Here is a 21,224-nt window from a genome sequence, read left to right on the forward strand (position 1 = left end):
ACAAATAATATTAAAGTAGCCAAGACGTAGCCAAATATTGTAGTGCCACATCACTAGTGGACATTTGAAATTTGTCGACTAGAACGGTTGGTTAACTGATGTGACGGTTAATCGGGGGTCGAATAATCGATGCTCTACTGTAGTTAATTGGAGCTTCCTACCCCTATGCTTTCCATATCTGTACTTGGTTTTAATCTATCTGACTCTGTTCTCGAGATTAAGGAAGGACAACAGACAGAGGACGACAATGGGAATTTATAGGTCTACAATTTTTTCAAATTGCAGTCCAAATATTTATTCTAGAGAGTTCGGATTGTTCATTTGGTCGAGTACTAAGTTACCACTGTAATTGAGTAATGCAATTTTGATATATACTGTAGCATCGAGAGATTAATTAATTGCATTAATCAAGGAATACCTGTATTTTATAGCTTGTGCCCCCTTTTTTTTATAGTCTGCAGGTGTCACCGATAACAGTTTTTCTTAAGCAGTTTTAAGCATAAGAATAAGATTTTTCTTATTGTTATGCTTTTAAAGAGCATAAAAATAAGATTATAATTAATTAAGGACATTGAGGCATATTAATTTAACTATTTCATATAATTTATGTTTCATTATTTTAATATAGATATTATTTACATAATATCAAATTTACTATACAGTATAATTTTGTTATTAAATTCAGGAATCTTGCTGAACCTCTGTTAACATTCAAATTACACAGTGCCTTTATAACTGCAGCAAGTATGTGAATTTACATAAATTAATTTTTTTACTTAACAAATAAAATTTATAATTATATAAAATAAATTTTTAAATTACATTTTAAAAAAGCTAAAAATAGTTTTAATTCTTTTTTCAATCTTTACTAGAACAAGATAATAAATTACAAAAGATTGCAGATATCCATGCACTGGTTTATCAGTTACCAAGAAGGAACTTTAAAATGTTAGAACTCCTCGTCAAACATCTTTGCAGGTAAAAATTCTGTCAATTATAATATATCTGTCAATTATAATTGTCACTTTATATATCATAATATATAAAGTGACCAGATTCTGAAATGTAAAAAGTGGGACATTAGGCTGGGCATTTTAACATGACATCAGATGAGTCAGGTTTTATGTATTGTGCATGTGAACAGTGCTATTTGGACATTCTGGTTCCATTGTTTTTGTCTTGTGTGCAGGCCAATCTGTAAATTAAGCTCCTGGGGTAGCTACTGTATGTGTTGTAGCTATGTCTGCAATGTGTTCTAGATTTGCCTTTGTACCTTCTGTTATATTACAATGTGTGTATGCTGCCTTCAATGCCCTTCTTATGAGGGCTTTAAAGGCAGCGATTTTATATCCAAACATTTCATTAGAATCTGCTGGTATATGTAACGGAACAAAATTTGGCTTATGGTATACATTCATATCAAAGCCGTTACCATTAAAATAAATTGAAATATTTAAAAAGTGGGCACTGGTGTTGTTCATTTGGTATAATTGTAAAAGCAAGCCTTATGGATTGTTGTTCATGGACTGGAGGAATTCATCTATGTTAGGGTTACTATTCCAAACCATACAAATATCATCAATATATCTCTTTTAATTGCAGATGTGCTGGAGGAATTTAGGTAGGACTTTGGTCTCCAAGAGTCAAATCATCATTACAGGTACGTCCCCAGATAAAGGACTACCCATGGGGACCCCTCTTTTCTGTAGGTAGATGTTTTCCTGTCAGATATAAGAGGTATAACACATCAAGTGCAATAATTTGAGGATTTGTTGATGGTATGCTGATTTCGTAACCTTCTGTATGAGCCAATCATGGAGACTACAGAAACAAGGCTCCAATCTAATGGACAGATATAATGATTTGAAGTCCAAGATGGTAATCCAAGCATTGTTGGTAATAGAGTATTGCCTTAAAACCTCTATCATTTGTATTGCATTTGACATTATAAATGGGTAGCCCTCTAGGTGCTTGCTGAGAAGGTTGCGTAGCACTGTTTCCAGTTTGCAGACCCTGTCCTGGTTCGTGTCTTCGCAAAAGCAAATAAGTGAAATATATCAGGTGAATCAACTACTGTTTTACTTGCAAATTTCTTTACTCTAGCTTGCATACAATCTATATAATCTTCTTGAATCTTTTCACATTCTGTTTCATTTATGTAATTTAGTAATGTTCTTCTATAAGAAGCTCATTTCATCAAAACTATAGACCTGTTCTTATCTGCTTTTAACAGGACAATGTTGTTCTCCTCCAACCACTTTTTTCATCCTTCTGGGATAAACATAAGGCTAGTGTGTTTGATATTTTAATTACCTGCCTGGTTTCTAGAAGATTGACACATTTAAGGATGCATACTGTATTTTACAGACTATAAGACGCACTTTTTTTCTTTGAAAAATTGCCTCCAAAATTCAGGTGCATCTTATACTCGAAATTAATATAAAAATGTCCAGTGTTTGATTTAAAATTCCCGCCAGTCTTAAAAATGGCCATATATTTGATGCCACGGAAAACCTATCTCTATCTGGCAACATTGAATTCAACTGGTAGCAGCAGTGCACCGATGCGACAAACATGAGTTGCGGGAATTCACAAGCTTGCTAACACCGTCTCCCTCCCGCCCTGCCATCACAAACCCAGAACACTGTCTAGCCTATGACGCGTCATTGCAGTCTATGGTGCCAGTGAACTTGAATTGAAAGTGATTTGTGTTATCGTTAACAGTACAATATTTTTGTTAGTAGCTAACAAAAATAATGGTAAAAATGTTATTTTTTTAAAAAATTGCTTAAAAATTAAGATGCGTCTTATAGTCTCCACACAAAAAATACAGTATTTTTTGAGATATTTTGAGTAACTAATTAAAAATGGCACATTCTGTACATAAAGTTTATGTACAGGTACATTTATGTCATAAATTCAACATGCTAATAGTTTCTTCTCTAGTAAATGAGGAATATAACTATTTAAATTATAAAAAAGATTTTGGTCAAACTTAATAGACAATAAAAGTAATCTTGATATTGTGAAAGGTTTGGTTTTATTCAATTATGGCAACATGACACAAGGGCAATCTGCATAGGGAAATGTCTCCCAGGAGGTCCTTTATGGGAAACTGGCCACTATTTAGATGAAGAAAACACAGAAAACTCCATGTGGACAGCCTGTTAAAGAGGCCCAAACCAACAACCAATTACCAGTGTTCGGTGGTTTTATCCACTCGGTCACTGGTGGGCATGATATTTTGTGAAAGAATACATTTATAATTCAACTATCTTTGAACATTTTTACGAATTATATGATTTTATAAATAAATTTAACAAATTTATATTCAATTACTTTCAAATTTCTTATATATAATTTCTTTTATAGAGTAGCAAAACATTCTGATAAAAATTTAATGACGATATCAAATCTTGGAGTTTGCTTTGGTCCTACATTACTAAGACAACCAGAACAAAATGTTGCAGCCATGCTTGATATAAAATTTGGAAATATTGTTGTTGAGTTCCTCATTGAATATTGTGATAAGGTCATTTCTTTTATTGTTTCACTTAAATTATATTAGCAATTTAACATTTCAAATTAATGTAAATTTAGAAAAATATATTCTTTAATAAATGGTAGATTTTTTTGTTTTCAGATATTTGGAACAGTTCCATTAGAACAAGATAATAAAAGACCACTTCCTTCTTATGCATCATCTTCAGTAAACCATTGTCATTCTGCAATCTTTTCGGGAGAATTAACAGCACAAGTAGAAAGAATTGAAAAAGAACCTTATTGTTATGAAGATGCAGAAAGGATATCAAACAGTATTGGAAATAAAATGATGATTTCTCATCACAATTTACGTACATCCATGTCCGGAACCTTGATGGAAGAAAGTAGTAATTCAAATGCCATTTCACAAAAACACTATATAGGAAACGTCCATCCACAAAGCTTGTTCCATCCTGACCAACCCAGATCATATGCATATAAAGATTATCAAAAGGAGACTGGTGACGGTCAATATGGTAGTTTGCATTCACATAGATATCCTGCATCAGTTAAAAAGAAACCTTTAAGTGTTTATAACCCTACATTTCAAGGTATGTTAAGATTATATCTCAAATTATTTTATAAACTGAAATATATAAAAAATATATATATAAAATTTTTTCAGATAATTTGCATTATAATAATAGCACTGATTCAAACAGTTCTCGATTATCTCCATCCAGCACAAATGTAGTGCCATCTGTTTCTCATCACTCACCTTATGCCACACCTAAAACAAGCCCTAGAGGAAAGCAAATAACTAATATTAATTATGAGTCTGATTGTTTATCAACAGTTGGAGACAGTATTAGAAGTGCAGATTACAGGCATGAAAACAGAAAGGGTCCAGATGATTTTCATCCTACAAAATATGGCCATTTCTCAGGTATTATTTTGAATATTTATATTCTATTCAACTATCTCATGTAGTTACACACTGATGAAGTTTATTACAAGTATCATTCTCCTCCTCCTCCTCCTCCTCCTGGCCAATTGCCTGCAAAGTAGATGAATTATAAAGCAATTTGTGATTACTTAATGACTTGTCCTTAGGCATTTTTGGAATCTCAGGATTAATCCACTTTCCAGTTAATTGAGTCTACTGTACAATATAATATTAATTACTTTACAAAGCCAACATTATATAAATTTGACTAATAAGTTTGTAATGCAGCAATTTGGCACTATAATTATTTCAAATAGAAAGAATAAGAAGCTTAATTTACATTTAGAATTACTATATTTTTGTGCATACTACTTGCAGGGTATGTGTGTTTTGAAAAGACAATTTGAAAAAGCATGTAGGCAGGCCTGTAGCTAGAGCAGGAACAGGGATGGCTCAACCAGTCCTAGAAAATTTTGAGCCATTCCTGTCTCTTGTCCAGATGGTGATATTCTATTTGTATATTTATCTAGAAAAATATAGGGTGCCTTTTTTTAGAGGTATACAAATTTAAAATGAAATAAAACACGTAAAAATAATGCTAATGGCCATGGTGTTGGCTTTATTTAAAAGATTATTTTATGCCATTAGTGTTTAAACATGATTTCGGGCATATGGGCGCCATGGCTGGCATGAATGAAGTGCAGTCGGGAAGAACAATTTTTGTCCACTTTATTGAGCAACTGGGGCCATATATCGGCAATAACGTGGCGAATGTTGACTTCCAAGTGGTCCAACATCTGTGGTTTATCAGCACAGACTAGTGACTTCACATATCCTCAAAAAAAGTAATCCATAGGTGTGAGATCACACGATCGTGGAGGCCAGTTCACTGGTCCATTATGCGAAATTATGCGCTCATCGGATGTTTCCTGCAATAAATTGATGGTGTCGCGCACTGTGTGGCATGTTGTGCCATCTTGTTGAAACCAAGGCTCTGCCACATCAATACCATTCAACTGAGGAATAAAGAAGTCAGCAATCATGGCTCAAAAAGCGCTCGCCATTGATGGTAACATTTTGGCCGGCATCATCACCTGTCCATAAAGCACACCAGTGACTTTTAATGGATGTAAGTTACTCAACATTTGCCACGTTATTCCTGATATATGGCCGCAGTTGCTCAATAAAGTGGTTGAAAATTGTTCTTCTCGATTGTGCTTCATTCAAGCCAGCCATGGCGCCCATATGCCCGAAATCATGTTTAAACACTAATGGCATAAAATTATCTTTTAAATAAAGCCAACACCATGGCCATTAACATTATTTTTACGTGTTTTATTTCATTTTAAATTTGTATACCTCTAAAAAAAACACTCTGTATAAATAATAAACTTTTAGCATCCCACAATTTTCTAGAGCCATCCTACTGTAACTGATCTTGCTATGCCCTGCTGTGCAAGTTATGCAATGGGGTGGATTATATTAAATTAAAATTGAAAACTTTTGCCTATGGAGTAGTCATCATTATAGACATGAGTTTGCAATATCAATTAAACTTCAGAGCAAAGGTTTTATTTATATTCTAGCAGTTTTGTGTGATGTATATACCATAGCAGGTTATACTTAAGAAAACACAATATTATTCAATCTGAAATTAAACTGTTTTGCTCATCTAAGAATAATTGACAAGACAAATAAATTAAATGGATATATTTGTAAATTATTATAGCATGATTATAGCTAAAGTCACCATCAATATTATGATATAAATAGTTATAGAATTATTTAATTATCAACAAATGGAATCATTAATTTATAATAAGTATTTAATTAACATATTTTAATTAAATATAATTTCAGGTTACAGAAATTGCTTAGATATTGATAGAACAAAAAGAACAATTCAGTAAGTTAAGTTAATATTGTAATCTTTTTGGTATATGTCAATTAATTTATCAGAGCCAGAATATAATAAAGAATTAAAGTTTACAAACATAGGTTATATGGCTGATCTTATTAAACACTTTTAGATATCAACTTATATTGCTTTTATAGGAGTAAGCCAAGCTCATTTCTGTTACTACACAAGTTTTTATAAATTTATTATTCTATCTAAAGATGGAGTGAATTTTAGAGTTGATCCCAAGCTCCTCTTCTCCTTGTTAGGTGTGTGCATAACAATCTGTCAGAAAGGACACTACAACTCCCATCTTTTATTTACACAATATTTACAAAGTATAAACACAAGAACATGCCAACCTCAGTGACTAAGTAGATGAATGGAGTCTCCATATCCCAGCAGGAGAGTCTTTTCCTTATGATTTTTTGCTTTTACAGATTCTGTGGACACGACAGCCAGCCAATCTAGAGTTGGGCCATTAGCTCAATTTCAGGGCCAGAACACCTGACTAATTTTGCTAATTACAAACAAGTCTCTAACCCCTCCAGTAAAACTGATCCAGCCAAGCAGAAGACCAAAATCACTGTCCAAATCTGTTAAGCCTACTTGATTTTTGGTGTAATGCCAGCGAGGAACTTTATTAAAGACTAACAGACCTCGCCACGCGTTGTTGTGGCTCAAAATGTATCTATATAAACAAACATCAACTCACAGCCCGAGTAGATAATAACAACATCAAACGATCGCCTAATTATCGGGCTATAATATGGCCCGATAATTAGGCAATCGTTTGATGTTGTCAAAATGTATCTTAATGTATAACACTTCCCCCGTGTGGGGGGAAATTTTTTGAAAAGTTTCTTCTTAGTGTACATTCTCTTGGCATACCCTATTAAAATGCAATCAAAAACACAAAAACCCGCATCGAAAATAGTATAATAGAAGCCAAGTTCTTCAAGGTAAGCCTTAATCCTGTCCCTCTCCCCCACGGGGGGAATATTGAAAAATACCTTTTTAGTGTATATTCTGTTGACATACCCTATTAAAACGCAAACAAAAATGCAAAAAACCGCNAAAGTACGATCCACTAACAGGCCAAGTTTAATTATAAGAAACAAAAATAAAATCAAAAGCTTGGGAATTGCAATAAAATCTCTCCTCTCATCTTGTATTTCTAACTTTTAGTGAATATGGTTCATCTGCTAGAATTATGCTATTGGTATTTTAATATATTTAAAAAAATTGTTTAGGACTTGTAAAAGCTGCACTATTAAACAAACATCAAATTAAATTCTGTAGTCTGTTCAACATAAAATTAGAGTTGACTGTTAAAGAATTAAATATTAATTAAATTTCCAAATACAAGCTAATCAAAAATGAAACGGAAAGATCGATTTAAATAAGCTTCATTAATATTAATATTTTCAAGCTATGAATTATACAGAAATTCACTTTATGAAAACAAACTGTTACTCTTTTACAGGGGTCCTTTTTTTATTTTAATGTATAAAAAACATTTATTGAGCTTTGCTAGCTCATCATCATCAAGACTCAAACATTTTTATATATTAAAAATAAAAAAGAACCTCTGTAAAACGGTGGTTTGTTTTCTTAAAGTAAATTAATGATAGCGTCAAAAATTAATGATGATTATTCAGAAATAAATTTAAGAGTAACACAGTACAAGACTAATAAATAACACTTTTTGCCCATGACTATAAATTAGACAGAGTTAGACAACCTAATAAATAGGGTATAAGAATTTGCAGGTTTATCACACCAAGGCCGACTGAAAGAAGGACCAGAACTTTTATAAAAAAAGGATTGGTCTTTAATAATCACATTTCAAATTTAGGTAAGTATGCATTTCAGTTACAAGGACCCCTCATCAGCTTACAAACACATGGTAACAACGTAACAAATACAATACCAATAACCTGCCAATACAACAGGATAACCAACATATGCAGTGAACTGCATATGTTGGTTATCCTGTTGTATTGGCAGTTTAAAGTTCTGGTCCTTCTTTCAGTCGGCCTTGGTGTGATAAGCGCTGTAAATTGTTATACCCTATTTATTAGGTTGTCTAACTCTGTCTAATTTAACAGTACAAGCATTTTATACTGTTGTTAATCTCTTATAGTAAAGTATATTGAGACGATGATCCTAATTTGCTAGATCATGGATTCAAATTCTATTTTGTTAGCAGATATATTTTTATTTAGTGGAATTTAACAAGGATTGTCATTTGGAAGAAGCTCCAGCTGTAGAGAATAGTACTGTCTATTATTTTCTTTATTTGTTCTTATAGGAAGACCACGAACGTATGTATGACGTATGCAATAATTTTATTCTATAATAAGCATTTCGAGTGTTTTAGCACTCCTCATCAGTCATTGATTATCATCGTCAAAGTTGTACCAAATGTTTTTCTATCCAAAAATTTATTTAAAATATTTTATTGAATAGAAGAACGTACAGAAAGTGCATGTCATAGAACAAAGTCGTTGCATCAAGTCATGCATTGGTTCATGGTCTTCCTAGAGAACAAATAAAAAAACAAAAAAGCACACTATATAATTTGAGGCATTGCACTTATTCAAATAAATATAAAAAAAACATTGAATTTATTTCTCTCTCTAACAGCAGATCAAGCTTATACTGTACAGACTACAAACATAATATTTAATGATATTTAATGCATTTAACATGTTTATGATCTTACAGAAAAAAAAAATTTAAAAATTAATCTGCACAAGTTTTAGTGGATGCTAGATTATATCATCATGTCTGTAAAAAGAGAAATTAATTTTTAAAAAATTGTATATATTACCATCTCTACTTATATGGCTGAAGTGATTAACGATTACAATGCGGTATATTCAGACTGCGTAAAATCATATAAGATTAATAACATTTTCCAGTTTATTATTTTAATCTAGAATGGTCAGAATGAGTGCAATTAGGACGTTTACAATTATAAACTGTTATCAATGGTGCTTTTTGAATTGAATTTTTGGCACATTTTTTCGCTCACAATTTATTCTAGTTATATTTCTATCAAATGAAATTTCACAATCTTCTTGAAAGCAAACACTTTAGTTATATTAAGTAATTGCTTAATGATCAGTGAGAAGATTTTAAACATCTCTTCATTAGAATACGGTAAGAAATTTCGTTATGTATACATATTAAGGACGTAATTTTAGTTGTAAATTATTATTTGGATAAGGCATTTTCTCTAATAGCAAATATGCATATATAAATTCATCTATATATTGCTAAATATAAGAGAATAATAATAATCATAATAATAGAACTGTTTATTGGCAAAATAATGCAGATACTCTTGAATCAGAATGTGATTGATATACATTAAGAATGCATTGCTATATTAATTTCTATACATTAAATTATTACATAAATGTGCATCATTCGCCAATCCATTAATTTCTTCATTAGCTTTGGTGCTTATCCATAGAATGTTGCGGTTAACAACATTCTATGGATTGATAATTAAAACTATACTACTAATTTTGCTTCAAACACTATTTAAATGAGGCAAAAGTTTAATTTTTTTGAGTTATAATTCATTCCCTAACCTTTATAAATGTGAAACAAATGCATTATCGCATAATACTTAAAGGAAATAGTAATTAAATGCTTAAAAAGTGATGGATCAAATCAAATCAATTTACTATTTTAAATCATATATTATTTAAATTTGTAAAGGAAAAAAATTAATATTAATATTTCAAGAATTTGAACAAAATTCAAAGACCAAAATTTACAAAATAAACTTTATCTATAATAATATTTTTTATGATAAATAAAATAACCTTTTTATTGTAGTTAGCGAAAAATAAATAAATATATACTTTATTAATATATAAAATTAAAAACATGTAAATATATATAAATAAAAAATTTCAGATTTTTCTGTTATATTTAATTGAAAATTAACATGTAATTAAAGAAATAAGTACAAAAATTGCAATAGGTAATCGAACTGTGATAAACAAAGTATTTTGAGTTACATAAAAGTAATGTGATGAACTAAAAATGATAATAATAATAAAAAAAGGAGCTATGTTTTATTATAAAAGTAATTTTTGAAAAGATACGACAAACTTTAAATATTTTCAAATCTAAAATTCTTCATTCTAAAATATCTATAAAATGATATTTTATTTGAAAACTTGTTAAGTATCTAAAGATCTCTAAAAATTATTAAAAAAAAACAAAATATTAAGGATAAAAGATAAAGTTATAGTTGCCCGAAGGCTACTGTCCAGCATGATAACTTGAATATATGACAGTCAATGATCTATTCTTGTTTATAATTTACGAATAACTAGCCGCTATGATTACTCGGGTGAATTAATCAATGTATCTTTAACAGTTGGCAGAGTTTAAAGATGTTTTCAACCGTTAGACAGGCCATCTTCGGGTGTGGACGGTGGAAAGTGGTATCAACTCCATTTTCAACTCTCCATGTTGAAAGCATTATCATTCTTTAAAATTCATTCTGTTAAAGAAGTGATTAATTCAATTGTTTTTTAATTTGCAGATGTTATAAGGTCAAGGTTGCATCATTAATAAATAAGCGTTACTAAAACTTTGTCATATAATGCATCACGTTCCTTGATTCTATTCAATTCTCTTGGATGTCAATACAGTCTGATTAAGTAATTTAACAAGCTGAAGACTTTAATTAGTTGAAAAATATACAGGATGCCCGTAAAGTTACTGTGCAGTGAGAAATTTGTAATGACATCAAAGTTATATGTATTGCATATAAGACCTGTAAGTTGTTCGTAATACTGTACGGGCAACTAACAGGTTTTGTGTGCAATGTGATACATATAACTTTAACGTCATTACAAATTTCTCACCGTACAGTAACTTTACGAACACCCCGTACAAAAAAATTGGCCTGTAATTTCTGACTGTTTAGTCGATCGTTATCAATTTCATTATTTAAATAAATAATAATTAAACGCCCTTTTTTTCGTATTACACACACTATCGAAAACATACAGAACTATCTTAATTATATGGAGACTCGTACGATCACGATGCCGCCGATATTCAAGTTATCACACGTGGACGGTAAACTATGGAATTCCTCAATTATTTGGTATTGGCTTGTCGTTAATTAAATATATTTTTTCAATATAATCGAACCCTAGTAATTATTAATCACAATTATTAACACGCAACTGTATTAAGGAAAGTTCGAGTGCCTAGGAAATTTGCCAATAAGGGGGTATCAACAGAAGATAAACTGAAAAAAAAAAAAAAAAGAGATGAATTTAGATATAAAAGAAAATTTTATTGAAATTCTCTCTCAAAATCATAATTTTCAGTAGATTAGTACAAATATATGTTTCAAGTAATCATGTCTATTGCTAGATCGATTGAATGTCTATTTTGATGGAAAGAATAAGATAAAAATAGATAGTAAATCTATAAAAAGATAAAATACAAAGTATCATCTCTATTCTAGATGTATTCATTCTGTCACACCATTTGTGAATATTGCATATCTCTAGACCAAAAGAAAAAAAAAGAACTCAAGATCTATGAATTTAATCTAGAGAATACATATATAAATACATATATGTATAAAATTGTCAATAGTAACTAAAGACGAGTCGATAATTGTAAATTGGTGAACTCGATTTATGACGTATAATGTTTCGGTACATTATAGTTGAGATTGACTTGAATGTGAATCGGTGTTATTCTATTTGATATATTTTTTGCATGTATGTGATGTGTATAAAAAAAAAAATAATAATAATAAAAATACTAATGTAAAAGAAAGGAATCTTTTAATGTACTTTGTGTCATTTATGTAACGAGTTACAAGGTGCAATGTCTTAACATCATTCTTGCAACGTGAGGTAAGCCAACNTATATTATGGTGGAAATCAAATTTTTATCATGAAAAAGATTCTATTTAAATATATTGTATGTTTTTGCTTTTCTGTAATTCTGTTAAAAAAAAAGATACACCAATGTACAGAAATATTATTTGTGTATATCTATATTTATTCATTTTAACAATTTGAAAATATAAATTCAATATATTATGCCGTTTTTAATTAACATTTCATACATATTACAAATAGAACCGCTTGGAATTATTGGGAAGTTCGATACCGCTGTTCGTTCTAATGGCGTTAAATGTCCGGTATTTAATATGCAAGGTGTCCGAAAAGAATGGATGCCTTTTGAACAGTTAGTTCCATGTTTTCTCAATATAATTAAACCTATAATAATGGTCTCGGTGGCCATTTTTTAATAACAAGACAGCATACAAAATAACCTCCAAACTCTATTTAAAGAATAAGTATGTGCTGCTTATCAACACGTTAAACTCGATATTTTCAAACATGCACAATACAGTTTATAACAAAATATCACGCCATACGTGCAGCAGGAGACATGTCAATTTTAACATTTGCTTCCATACATACAAGTTGTTTCTTACTTAGCGGAATAACTCGTGTAAGAATACCTAAAGATTTTAAAATTAATTTTCAAATAAGTCAATTTTATTTAAAATAAAATCCATGCATAACATCAGATTTCTGAAAACATGTTTCATTTATATTTGCCAAAAGAAATTTTGGTACAATCAAAGTACATCTTGTCGTTAATCATTAATGATGCATTTAAACAATTTTCTAATTAAATTCCATCGCATAAGTTATAATAAATATTTACATAACTTCATCACAATGACTAACGTTATGAGCAAACAATTTTCTATGTCGATGCATGTTTTATTCAAAATAACAATGAAGATATGTACAAAACTATTATTTACTACTATATACAAAAAGAAAACTCTTAACATTTCCTATTTTCATCATCACGATCATCACTTTTCTTTTTCAGTAATGTTCCAGCTATGATACCACCAAACAGAATAAATCCTATCCTTTTGTTACTTTGAAACTTTTTAGAACAATCTCGTGGATTGTTAATATCAAGTGTAATAACCTAGAATTTAATAATTTATAAGTATAAATGAATAAATTAATTAATTTTTCCATAATGCATCATACCTGATTAGCAATGTGAGCAGCAGCGAGACCAACGGCTGCGTAATACGGCCAGGTTTGTTCTGCACATATGCCTGACAGCAAAAGTAAACTAACCATAGAAGTGCCAAATCCTATTAACCAGTTTTTTGTATTTTCCCCAAATTTAATAGCAGTTGATTTAAGACTAATCATCATGTCATCTTTTATATCCTAAATAAAAATGTTATTATAAAATCCAATAATGCATTTAGAAAAATAATAAATATTTAAAATAAACATACTTGATGTGCATAAATGGTATCATAAATCATAGTCCAACAAATTCCGGCTCCATATAACGGAAGGACAATGGACCAGTTGATTGAATTATGTACGGCCGACCAACCCATGAGAGTACCCCAGTTAAACGTCAGTCCTATAATTTATAACAATAAAGGAAATTTAAAATTTTAAAACGACTTAATTATTTTGAAATTCTAACAAGAAGAGCTGTCGTCATCGTATGCACCTAGAAATATTTGAGGCCAATACGTGATTCTTTTCATAAGCGGATACGTTACTATAAGCGGAATTGAACAAACTCCGAGGAAAATACTGAAATATAAAAGTTTTTAATTTATAAAAGTATCTTTTATATTAAATAAATACATCAATTAAATTTTATTACCTGTACCAATTTAATTGTAACAGTATCAGAAGACCTAAAGATAATTCTGCACCTAAAAAAACCAAAGCATTGAACATGCTTATTTCACCACATGCTAAAGGCCTCTGTTGCGTTCGTTCGACCTATAATTTATCTTTAATTTAATGTAGAATAGAAGAAATTAATGTTGTAAAAATATACCTAAATAGATATAATATATACTTTTGCATCATATTTCCTATCCCACATGTCATTAATCGTGCAACCAGCACCACGAAGTAATAAGGCACCTACACCAAAGAGTAACAGAAGCCTAGGATCAGGAAATTGTTCTGGAGATGAAGCCATGCTTATACTCCACCATCCTGGATACAGCAATAACCATGTACCTAAGAGAGAATAATATATGTTGTTTAGAGAAAAACGGAATATCAGATTCCCGGTTAGAACAGAATTAATGCTAATGATATGATCCTGACAATATAATTAACAAATATAAATATATTTTAAGAGTTAAATCATAGAAAAAAATAGTTTGTCTGCAATTTTTATGAGATATAAGGTCGTTTCACAAGTGCGTGTGACAAAGTAATGTTGTGATGTTTCGTGGTTGCTAGCCCGTCTATGGGCTTATAGAATTGAGCTTGTTTTCAAAATTTAATGGGCCAATTTTGATAAAACTTTGCCATTTTCCATTAATTGAGACGAGGAATTCGGAAATGTAATTTGGGGCTATTTAAATGTAAAAAAATCCAACAATGCGTTGCTTAACTTTCCCGGCAACATTTGGTGGTGCCATTTGTTATGATATTTCATTAAAAACTTTTTATATTTTTAATGATTATAAAATGCAAAAAGCTTAATTCTGAGGGTAGGGATGGGTTTTATTAAAACAATGTAAATGCTAATAATGAATAAAACCATCATTAAGTCTGACCCTACTGGAGATATGACACGACTCCCTATATCTTCCCACCCTGTTGACCTTAACCTCTTTTGTAGCAACAAGTGCAAAGTTCACCTGTCTGCATCCGTGATACAAGAATCGCCACTTCTATGCCTAATGCTGGCTCTTCACTTAGTGCAATCGCATCGCCATCACCCAATGATTGATTCAGCAATGCAATCGCTGTCCTACATGTCTACACTGTGCAAAATGGAAGGCGATTTGCAATGAATCATGAGAATTTTCTAAAGCATTCAACTTAAAATAAAGTTTTATATTTTTTTCATACAGTAGACCCCCCTATAAAACGGGTTCGTATAGTTCGGATTCCTATATGACGGCAAAAAAATTGCGACTGTATTCGTATAAACACACTAAAAGAGACTCATATAATTCAGTAAAACGTCATCTTCGACTCGTGTCGCGACAGGATTGATCGAATCTAGACCAATAGCAGATATTGCACAAACCATTGAGTTTAAACGAGCAGCGGACCTACTAAACCATTTATTATTCAACATCCATAAAAATTATATTTATATTAATGATGTCTCCAAAGTTCAGCAAAGTTTTTGCAAAAAAATAATTTATCAGGAAGCACGCGAGTGCCATTCGATGTGCCACTCCATGACAAAAACAAGCTTAATTAAGCAATGGCGTCGTTGAACGGTGCACGCTTGGTAAGTAATCCTACAATTTTTTGTTTATAGCATAGTTTATATGGATTATTCCCAAAAAAATTAAATGTATTTTGGAAATGTTGAGTCGAATTAGTCTAGAATCGATTAATTTTATGGAAGAAAACCTTTCAAACAGCCATAGTCCGTAAACTGCATACGTGCCGGGCTGTGATTGGCTCATGTATTTAAGGACTCGCAGAACATCAATTTCATAAAGAACGGAACGTATCTACCATGTTATAGGGGGTCGACTGTATTTTCGAAATTTCCACACCGCACTATATATAGTGCTAAGGATGATGGGAAAAATATGATGTCATGTATGCTTAGAATTATGGATGCTGCATACTAATTGGCTGTAACACAATCTCCAGGCAAAAATATACATTGCCCCACTACTTGAAAATGATTTTCCTGTGCATGAGCAATGACAAAGGCAATTGAACTGCTTCCAAATCATGCTACATGAAGTGCCAGCATAACGGGGGCAGACATCGCTTCTTTCTTTCTGGGTCCACCTCAATTCTATTCCAATATGAGAAAGTTGCGCGATATCTTAGTATTATTTATTATTAAGCCTTTGCTTTTTTATAAATTTTTTGAGGGTAGAGATGAGTTTTAGTAATATAAATAAGTGCTTCCTTGTAGTATTCATGATATAACAAAATTAACTACACTTCAAGCTTTATTACTTGGTATAAAGTGTAGTTAATTTTATTATATCAGAAATGAGTTTCTAAAATTATTGTAAATGCCAATAATAAGTAAAATTTTAAGTCCAGCCCCACTATCACTCCACCTTGAGTTCCATACTCCAAAATTTAATAGCATCAACGTCACCTATATATAAGTTACCATGCCAAATATTGCTTCTTAATCTTTACCCCATCCCAAGATATTGAACAAAATGGATGCCAATACATACCACGTATACACCCCCACACAAGAAGTATGTTGGATAACCAAAACTAAAGAATAAAAATATTGAATAAAGTAGACTAGCTACTTGTGTAACATTAGAAATTAGAATAAAAATTTACTAAGAAATATTTATATGACAAATTTCGGAGTGTATATATCTTGTCCTCCTCACTGAAGATGACTTTCTACTTAAATTAAACCCACTCCAGGAGGATGTTTTTAACAATTCTAACAACTCTAATTGGAATATAGTGAGGAATACAGTCTCACTTTGAATGTAAAGAAAACTTAAGTAAATTATTAAGGATATCAGCAGTAACAATAATAAAGCTTTATAGTTTTTCAACTAAAGATAAACAAGTTGAGAAAGTACAAAGATATGTCTACTCAGGTACTGTGATCAATGCAAACAATGATCGTACAGAAGAAATAAGAGTGAAGATAGAAAAAGCAAGAGTTAATTTTCTTAAAATGAAGAAAGTATTCTGCAGTAAAGATTTAAACTTAAAATTAACAATACACTTAGTGAGGTGCTATATATTCAGTATACTCCTGTACGGAATGGAAACCTGGACATTAAAGAAGGCCAACTTAAAGAAACTTGACTGTTTTGAACTATGGATATACAGAAGAATATTGAAAATACATATGGACAGATAAAATTACCAATTTGGAGATACTAAGACAAATTAGAAAAAATAAAGAAACAACATTGAACATTAAAAGATGAAAACGTCAGTACCTGTGCCACATCATAAGAGGAGAAGTATAGTCTTCTGCAAGTGATAATTTAAAGAAAAATAAAAGATAGAAATAGAGAAAAGAGAATATCATGGCTGAGCAACTTGCAACAATGATATGACAGTAGTTCCAGCCGATCTTTCAGAGCAGCAGCGTCAAAAGAGAAGATAGCTATGATGATTGCCAACCTTCAAAACAGAGATGGCACTTGAAGAAGAAGATAATATTTAAACAGTTCCTAATTACAGATCATATCAACATATGGAAAGACAAATTCAAAAACGTGACCAGGTATGCAGAGAAATTAATGGCAACATACTTCACAAGCAATTGTGCTTCCTATCTCAAACTTGCCATAGAAATGGTAATAGGGTTTTTAAACTATACATCATCTCTACTTATAAAAACAAATTTTCAAATGGCTATTGCTTTTTATCTGCACTTCATAATCTCATAAAACTATTATTTATATTATGTACTATTCACACACAGTTTGAAAACATAGGTTAAATATCCTTACACTAATAATTCGAGTGTAGTTTTACAGTTACAAATGCAGATCTGAATGAGGCAGTAGGGATCTTATAAGAACTGTACACTGTGCATATAAGAGTAAAAAAGTCAAAGGAACCAATTGTCTACATGTAACACTCTGAGGATAAGATGTGAACCATGAATGAGAGGTTTCCCACTCCAGAATTGTTAACCCCCTGCATGAGCAAAAAAGTCACAGAAGCCATACCTGTACATGTGACCCTTTGCAAGATATTTGCCTCCAAAGATCAGTTTTTATCTTGTACCAGTATATTGCCTATTCTCTGTGCCCTGCATGTAGTCATATGCTTCGATGCTTGACATCGCTTGCACCTCAACACCTGCCTGCTGGATAGCCCCCACAGCCCCTAAGACTACGTAACATCAAGTACTCCACAATCAAGTGGGCTACTCCAAGCCGGCACAGTCACACGGGCTAAATAGTCAAATGCAACAGTCTTAGCAGAGTGATGCAACTTGTGATCACACGCGACACGGAAGTAGGTGGCCATATCTGGTGAATGGTGGTTATTTTGGCATTTTTACTCATATAGGTGTGGCATAGAGCTCCGATAACGTCCCAACGTCATTTGGAGTTGCATCTGTTTTACGTTTACTGTGAATTATATTTTACTGCAACAAAAATTTCAAAAGATAAGTACATGCGTACCAATCGGTTTATCCAATCTCATCAGGCGTAAGTATGGTTGTAATTTATTCGGTGCATTGTTTACTATTTTCTGTATCGCCGTCAGCTCCGTTAGCAGACTTTTACTACTAGAAGACGAACGTAGAAAAGTATTTCTATCCGAGAACCGTTCGAATCTTTTATATTTCGCATCATAGAAATAACATGGAGTTACAAAGTGCCATGTCTTCGCGGGAAATCGACAAATTCTCGATATCAAAAAAGCCGACATTCTTTACTTCTTCCCGCGTTATTCATTGTAAAATATCTAAAGTAAAAAATGATAAAAAATTAGATTCAAGTAAAAAAATTAATAACGATATAATCGAATAATATGGATAATTACAATACGTAAAACATTCTGAAATAGCATTACTTGTCCTTGAGCCAAGGCACAACATATTGCATCAACCATGCCGTTTTTTCGTTTTATTATAAGTGTTGCCAACTTAAGATTATTTTGAAATTAATCATTTTCTTTTATAAGAAACATTTTTATAGCCGTTATTTATTATTTTTTCCTTCTTTGGTCATATGGGCATTAAAATGGTATTTTTCATACCCATTGTTGTTTTTTTTTTTTAAATTCTGCCCTGTGAATACAAGGGCGCGTTCGGAAATTGTAACCGGTGCTACCGGTAACACCGGTTACAATTTCCGAACGCGCCTTAAGAAAATCCTTTTTAAAAATTATGGGTTCGGCCGGGTCTACAATTGAGCGTCCAATGAGGGACGGGCTCGATTTATCCGAACAGATCACTCCAAAAACTTTTGGGATTTTTTAGCCGTCTGGATTCGATTTCGGTTTTCTAGAACGATGGTTGCCACTTTAAGCAATCGACTATCGGGCCGTCGAGCTATCGTAAATCGCGGCGAGGGACGGGGCCCGATATATCTGGGGCAGAATACTCCCGAAAAATTTCTAGTGTTTTCCCCCGACCGCTTGGATTCAGTGAATTCAAAAACAAATCTGAACTTTCAGCTAACGTATGCACAGAAGAATACGAGAAAGATTAGCGATTCTATTACACTTTGCTTCATTACAACACTTTGGTACATTGTTGACGCGAACCCGTTGTAACAGAAACAAAAATCCGTTCCACAAGTGGGCACATTTCTATAGCACTTTTTGCTATGTGAGTGATAGTGAGAAAACTTGCAACTTGACAACAACATAAAAGAAACCTGTATACACTTTAAGAAACTAAATTTGGCACGATAGCTTGTGTGTAATGCTGTTTTAATCTTCGGTGGTACAGAGGGTTGTCACGTATCATATCTCGAGAGCGGTCGCATTTCATGAAGATGTTATGCGAATGCGAATATGAGTTAATAGGTGTTGTCTATGTGCAAACCTTCATCTGCAGTCGCGGCAGGTGAAAGGTTTCTCTCCAGAATAAATCCTGGCGTAGTGCCTTGGTAAAGCGAAAGTCCAATTAAATCTTCTAGAGCATAAGTGACAAGAGAACGGCCTCTCTGGCGTGAATCCTCCGATGACTTTCTAATGCGGACTTAAAAAAGAATTCTTTGTCACAAATTCCATAGAGAAATCTCTTCTTTGGGTTTTGCTTGGCGAAACTATGAAAAAATTCAAACCAAAATATTGAATTTCAGTTTGAACTTTCAAAAGCAATTATAAAAAATACTGCCAAAAAAAGAGAAATGCACGATGTGAAATTTGAATCGGATGAAGTTTTTAGTGATTTGATTGATGATCGGAAAAGATAATGTATTTCCACATTATAACCTTGTTGCGGTTCAAATGTCTTCCTCGTCTCAAAAGAAACTTTGGATCCAAAGACACGGACTAAAAGTGAATTCGAACCTTTCAACCGGTCGCTCGACCAGCCACGGGAATTGAAGAAACATTTTCCAATTTAAAATTGAGTAAAATGTTCGTTAAATTCACGAAATCCATTAATATAATTATTAGATTATCGAATAAAACATTTAAAATACTCTACGCAATTCAGACGACGTGGAATATCCACGTTTGAAACGTTCGTCTCGTCCCATAAATTCGATGTTCCTCGTCGACATTTTCTTTTTTCCCACAAAACTTCTTCATTTCTGAATTACAAAAGTCCGCATTTATACATTTTATTCTAATGCACAAACCTTCCATTCTTCTACCCTTAATTTGAATCGCGCTGTCGGTTACTTCGAACGTTGTAAATTTCAAAAAACGAGTTGCTTCACCCGACATTTAAAATAGAAAAGTCCTAAACGTCAACACCGCTCGATGCCGACACATACCTTTTTAAAAGTAAATATTCTCGCTTCTTGTCCGGGTTAACGCTTCCCCACGCCATCGGCCAACGTTGGGCTACATCGGAAAATTTTTAAAGATAATCCACGTACTGAACTTGTGTAAAAATTTTGACAAAAGTGAAATAAATGCGTCAAAATAAGAAAAAATGGCCGGTGCAAACTAAGAACCTTTTATATTGTAATTTTTCTTTTATAAAAATTAAATAATCGAAAAAGCCAATTTTCACTCTAAACGATTTCCAAATTCTACATTCGAAGCGATTGCAAATTTAAAATAAAACCGAATCTACCACATTTAATGCATTAATTAAGCGATGTTTATTAAAATCGATTCGGCTACTCTTCACCAATAAAAAAATGGCTCTGAAAAGAGCCGTTTGATCGCTAGATTACGGGAATCTAGCAATTCC

The 21,224-nt window shown here is 32.1% G+C and overlaps 2 protein-coding genes across 3 annotated transcripts; one reads left to right on the forward strand and one right to left on the reverse strand.

Annotated features, from left to right (window-relative positions):
• The first annotated feature begins 678 nt into the window (after positions 1 to 678).
• LOC111631743 (rho GTPase-activating protein 26-like) lies at positions 679 to 6,444 on the forward strand. The gene is made up of 6 exons (XM_023376049.1): positions 679 to 744; positions 873 to 978; positions 3,373 to 3,532; positions 3,644 to 4,094; positions 4,169 to 4,429; positions 6,290 to 6,444. Exons 2-6 carry the CDS (start codon positions 947 to 949, stop codon positions 6,337 to 6,339), a joined length of 954 nt encoding a protein of 317 aa, XP_023231817.1. The 5' UTR covers positions 679 to 744; positions 873 to 946; the 3' UTR covers positions 6,340 to 6,444.
• A 5,933-nt stretch (positions 6,445 to 12,377) lies between these two features.
• Positions 12,378 to 20,861, reverse strand: LOC111631742 (4-hydroxybenzoate polyprenyltransferase, mitochondrial-like). Of its 2 annotated transcripts, none has more exons than XM_023376048.1 (8): positions 20,800 to 20,861; positions 18,526 to 18,811; positions 14,256 to 14,422; positions 14,055 to 14,176; positions 13,896 to 13,981; positions 13,669 to 13,802; positions 13,409 to 13,597; positions 12,378 to 13,343 (listed from the first exon to the last, which is right to left on the reverse strand). In XM_023376048.1, exons 2-8 carry the CDS (start codon positions 18,773 to 18,775, stop codon positions 13,191 to 13,193), a joined length of 1,101 nt encoding a protein of 366 aa, XP_023231816.1. In that variant the 5' UTR covers positions 18,776 to 18,811; positions 20,800 to 20,861; the 3' UTR covers positions 12,378 to 13,190. The 2 variants fall into 2 exon arrangements, with proteins under 2 accessions (XP_023231816.1, XP_023231815.1); XM_023376047.1 differs by lacking the exon at positions 20,800 to 20,861 and adding an exon at positions 18,890 to 19,015.
• Positions 20,862 to 21,224: the final 363 nt, after the last annotated feature.

The sequence above is a fragment of the Centruroides sculpturatus genome, unplaced genomic scaffold, assembly GCF_000671375.1.
Source record: "Centruroides sculpturatus isolate CEXI.00-Female unplaced genomic scaffold, Cexi_2.0 scaffold756, whole genome shotgun sequence".
Lineage (NCBI taxonomy): Eukaryota > Metazoa > Arthropoda > Arachnida > Scorpiones > Buthidae > Centruroides > Centruroides sculpturatus.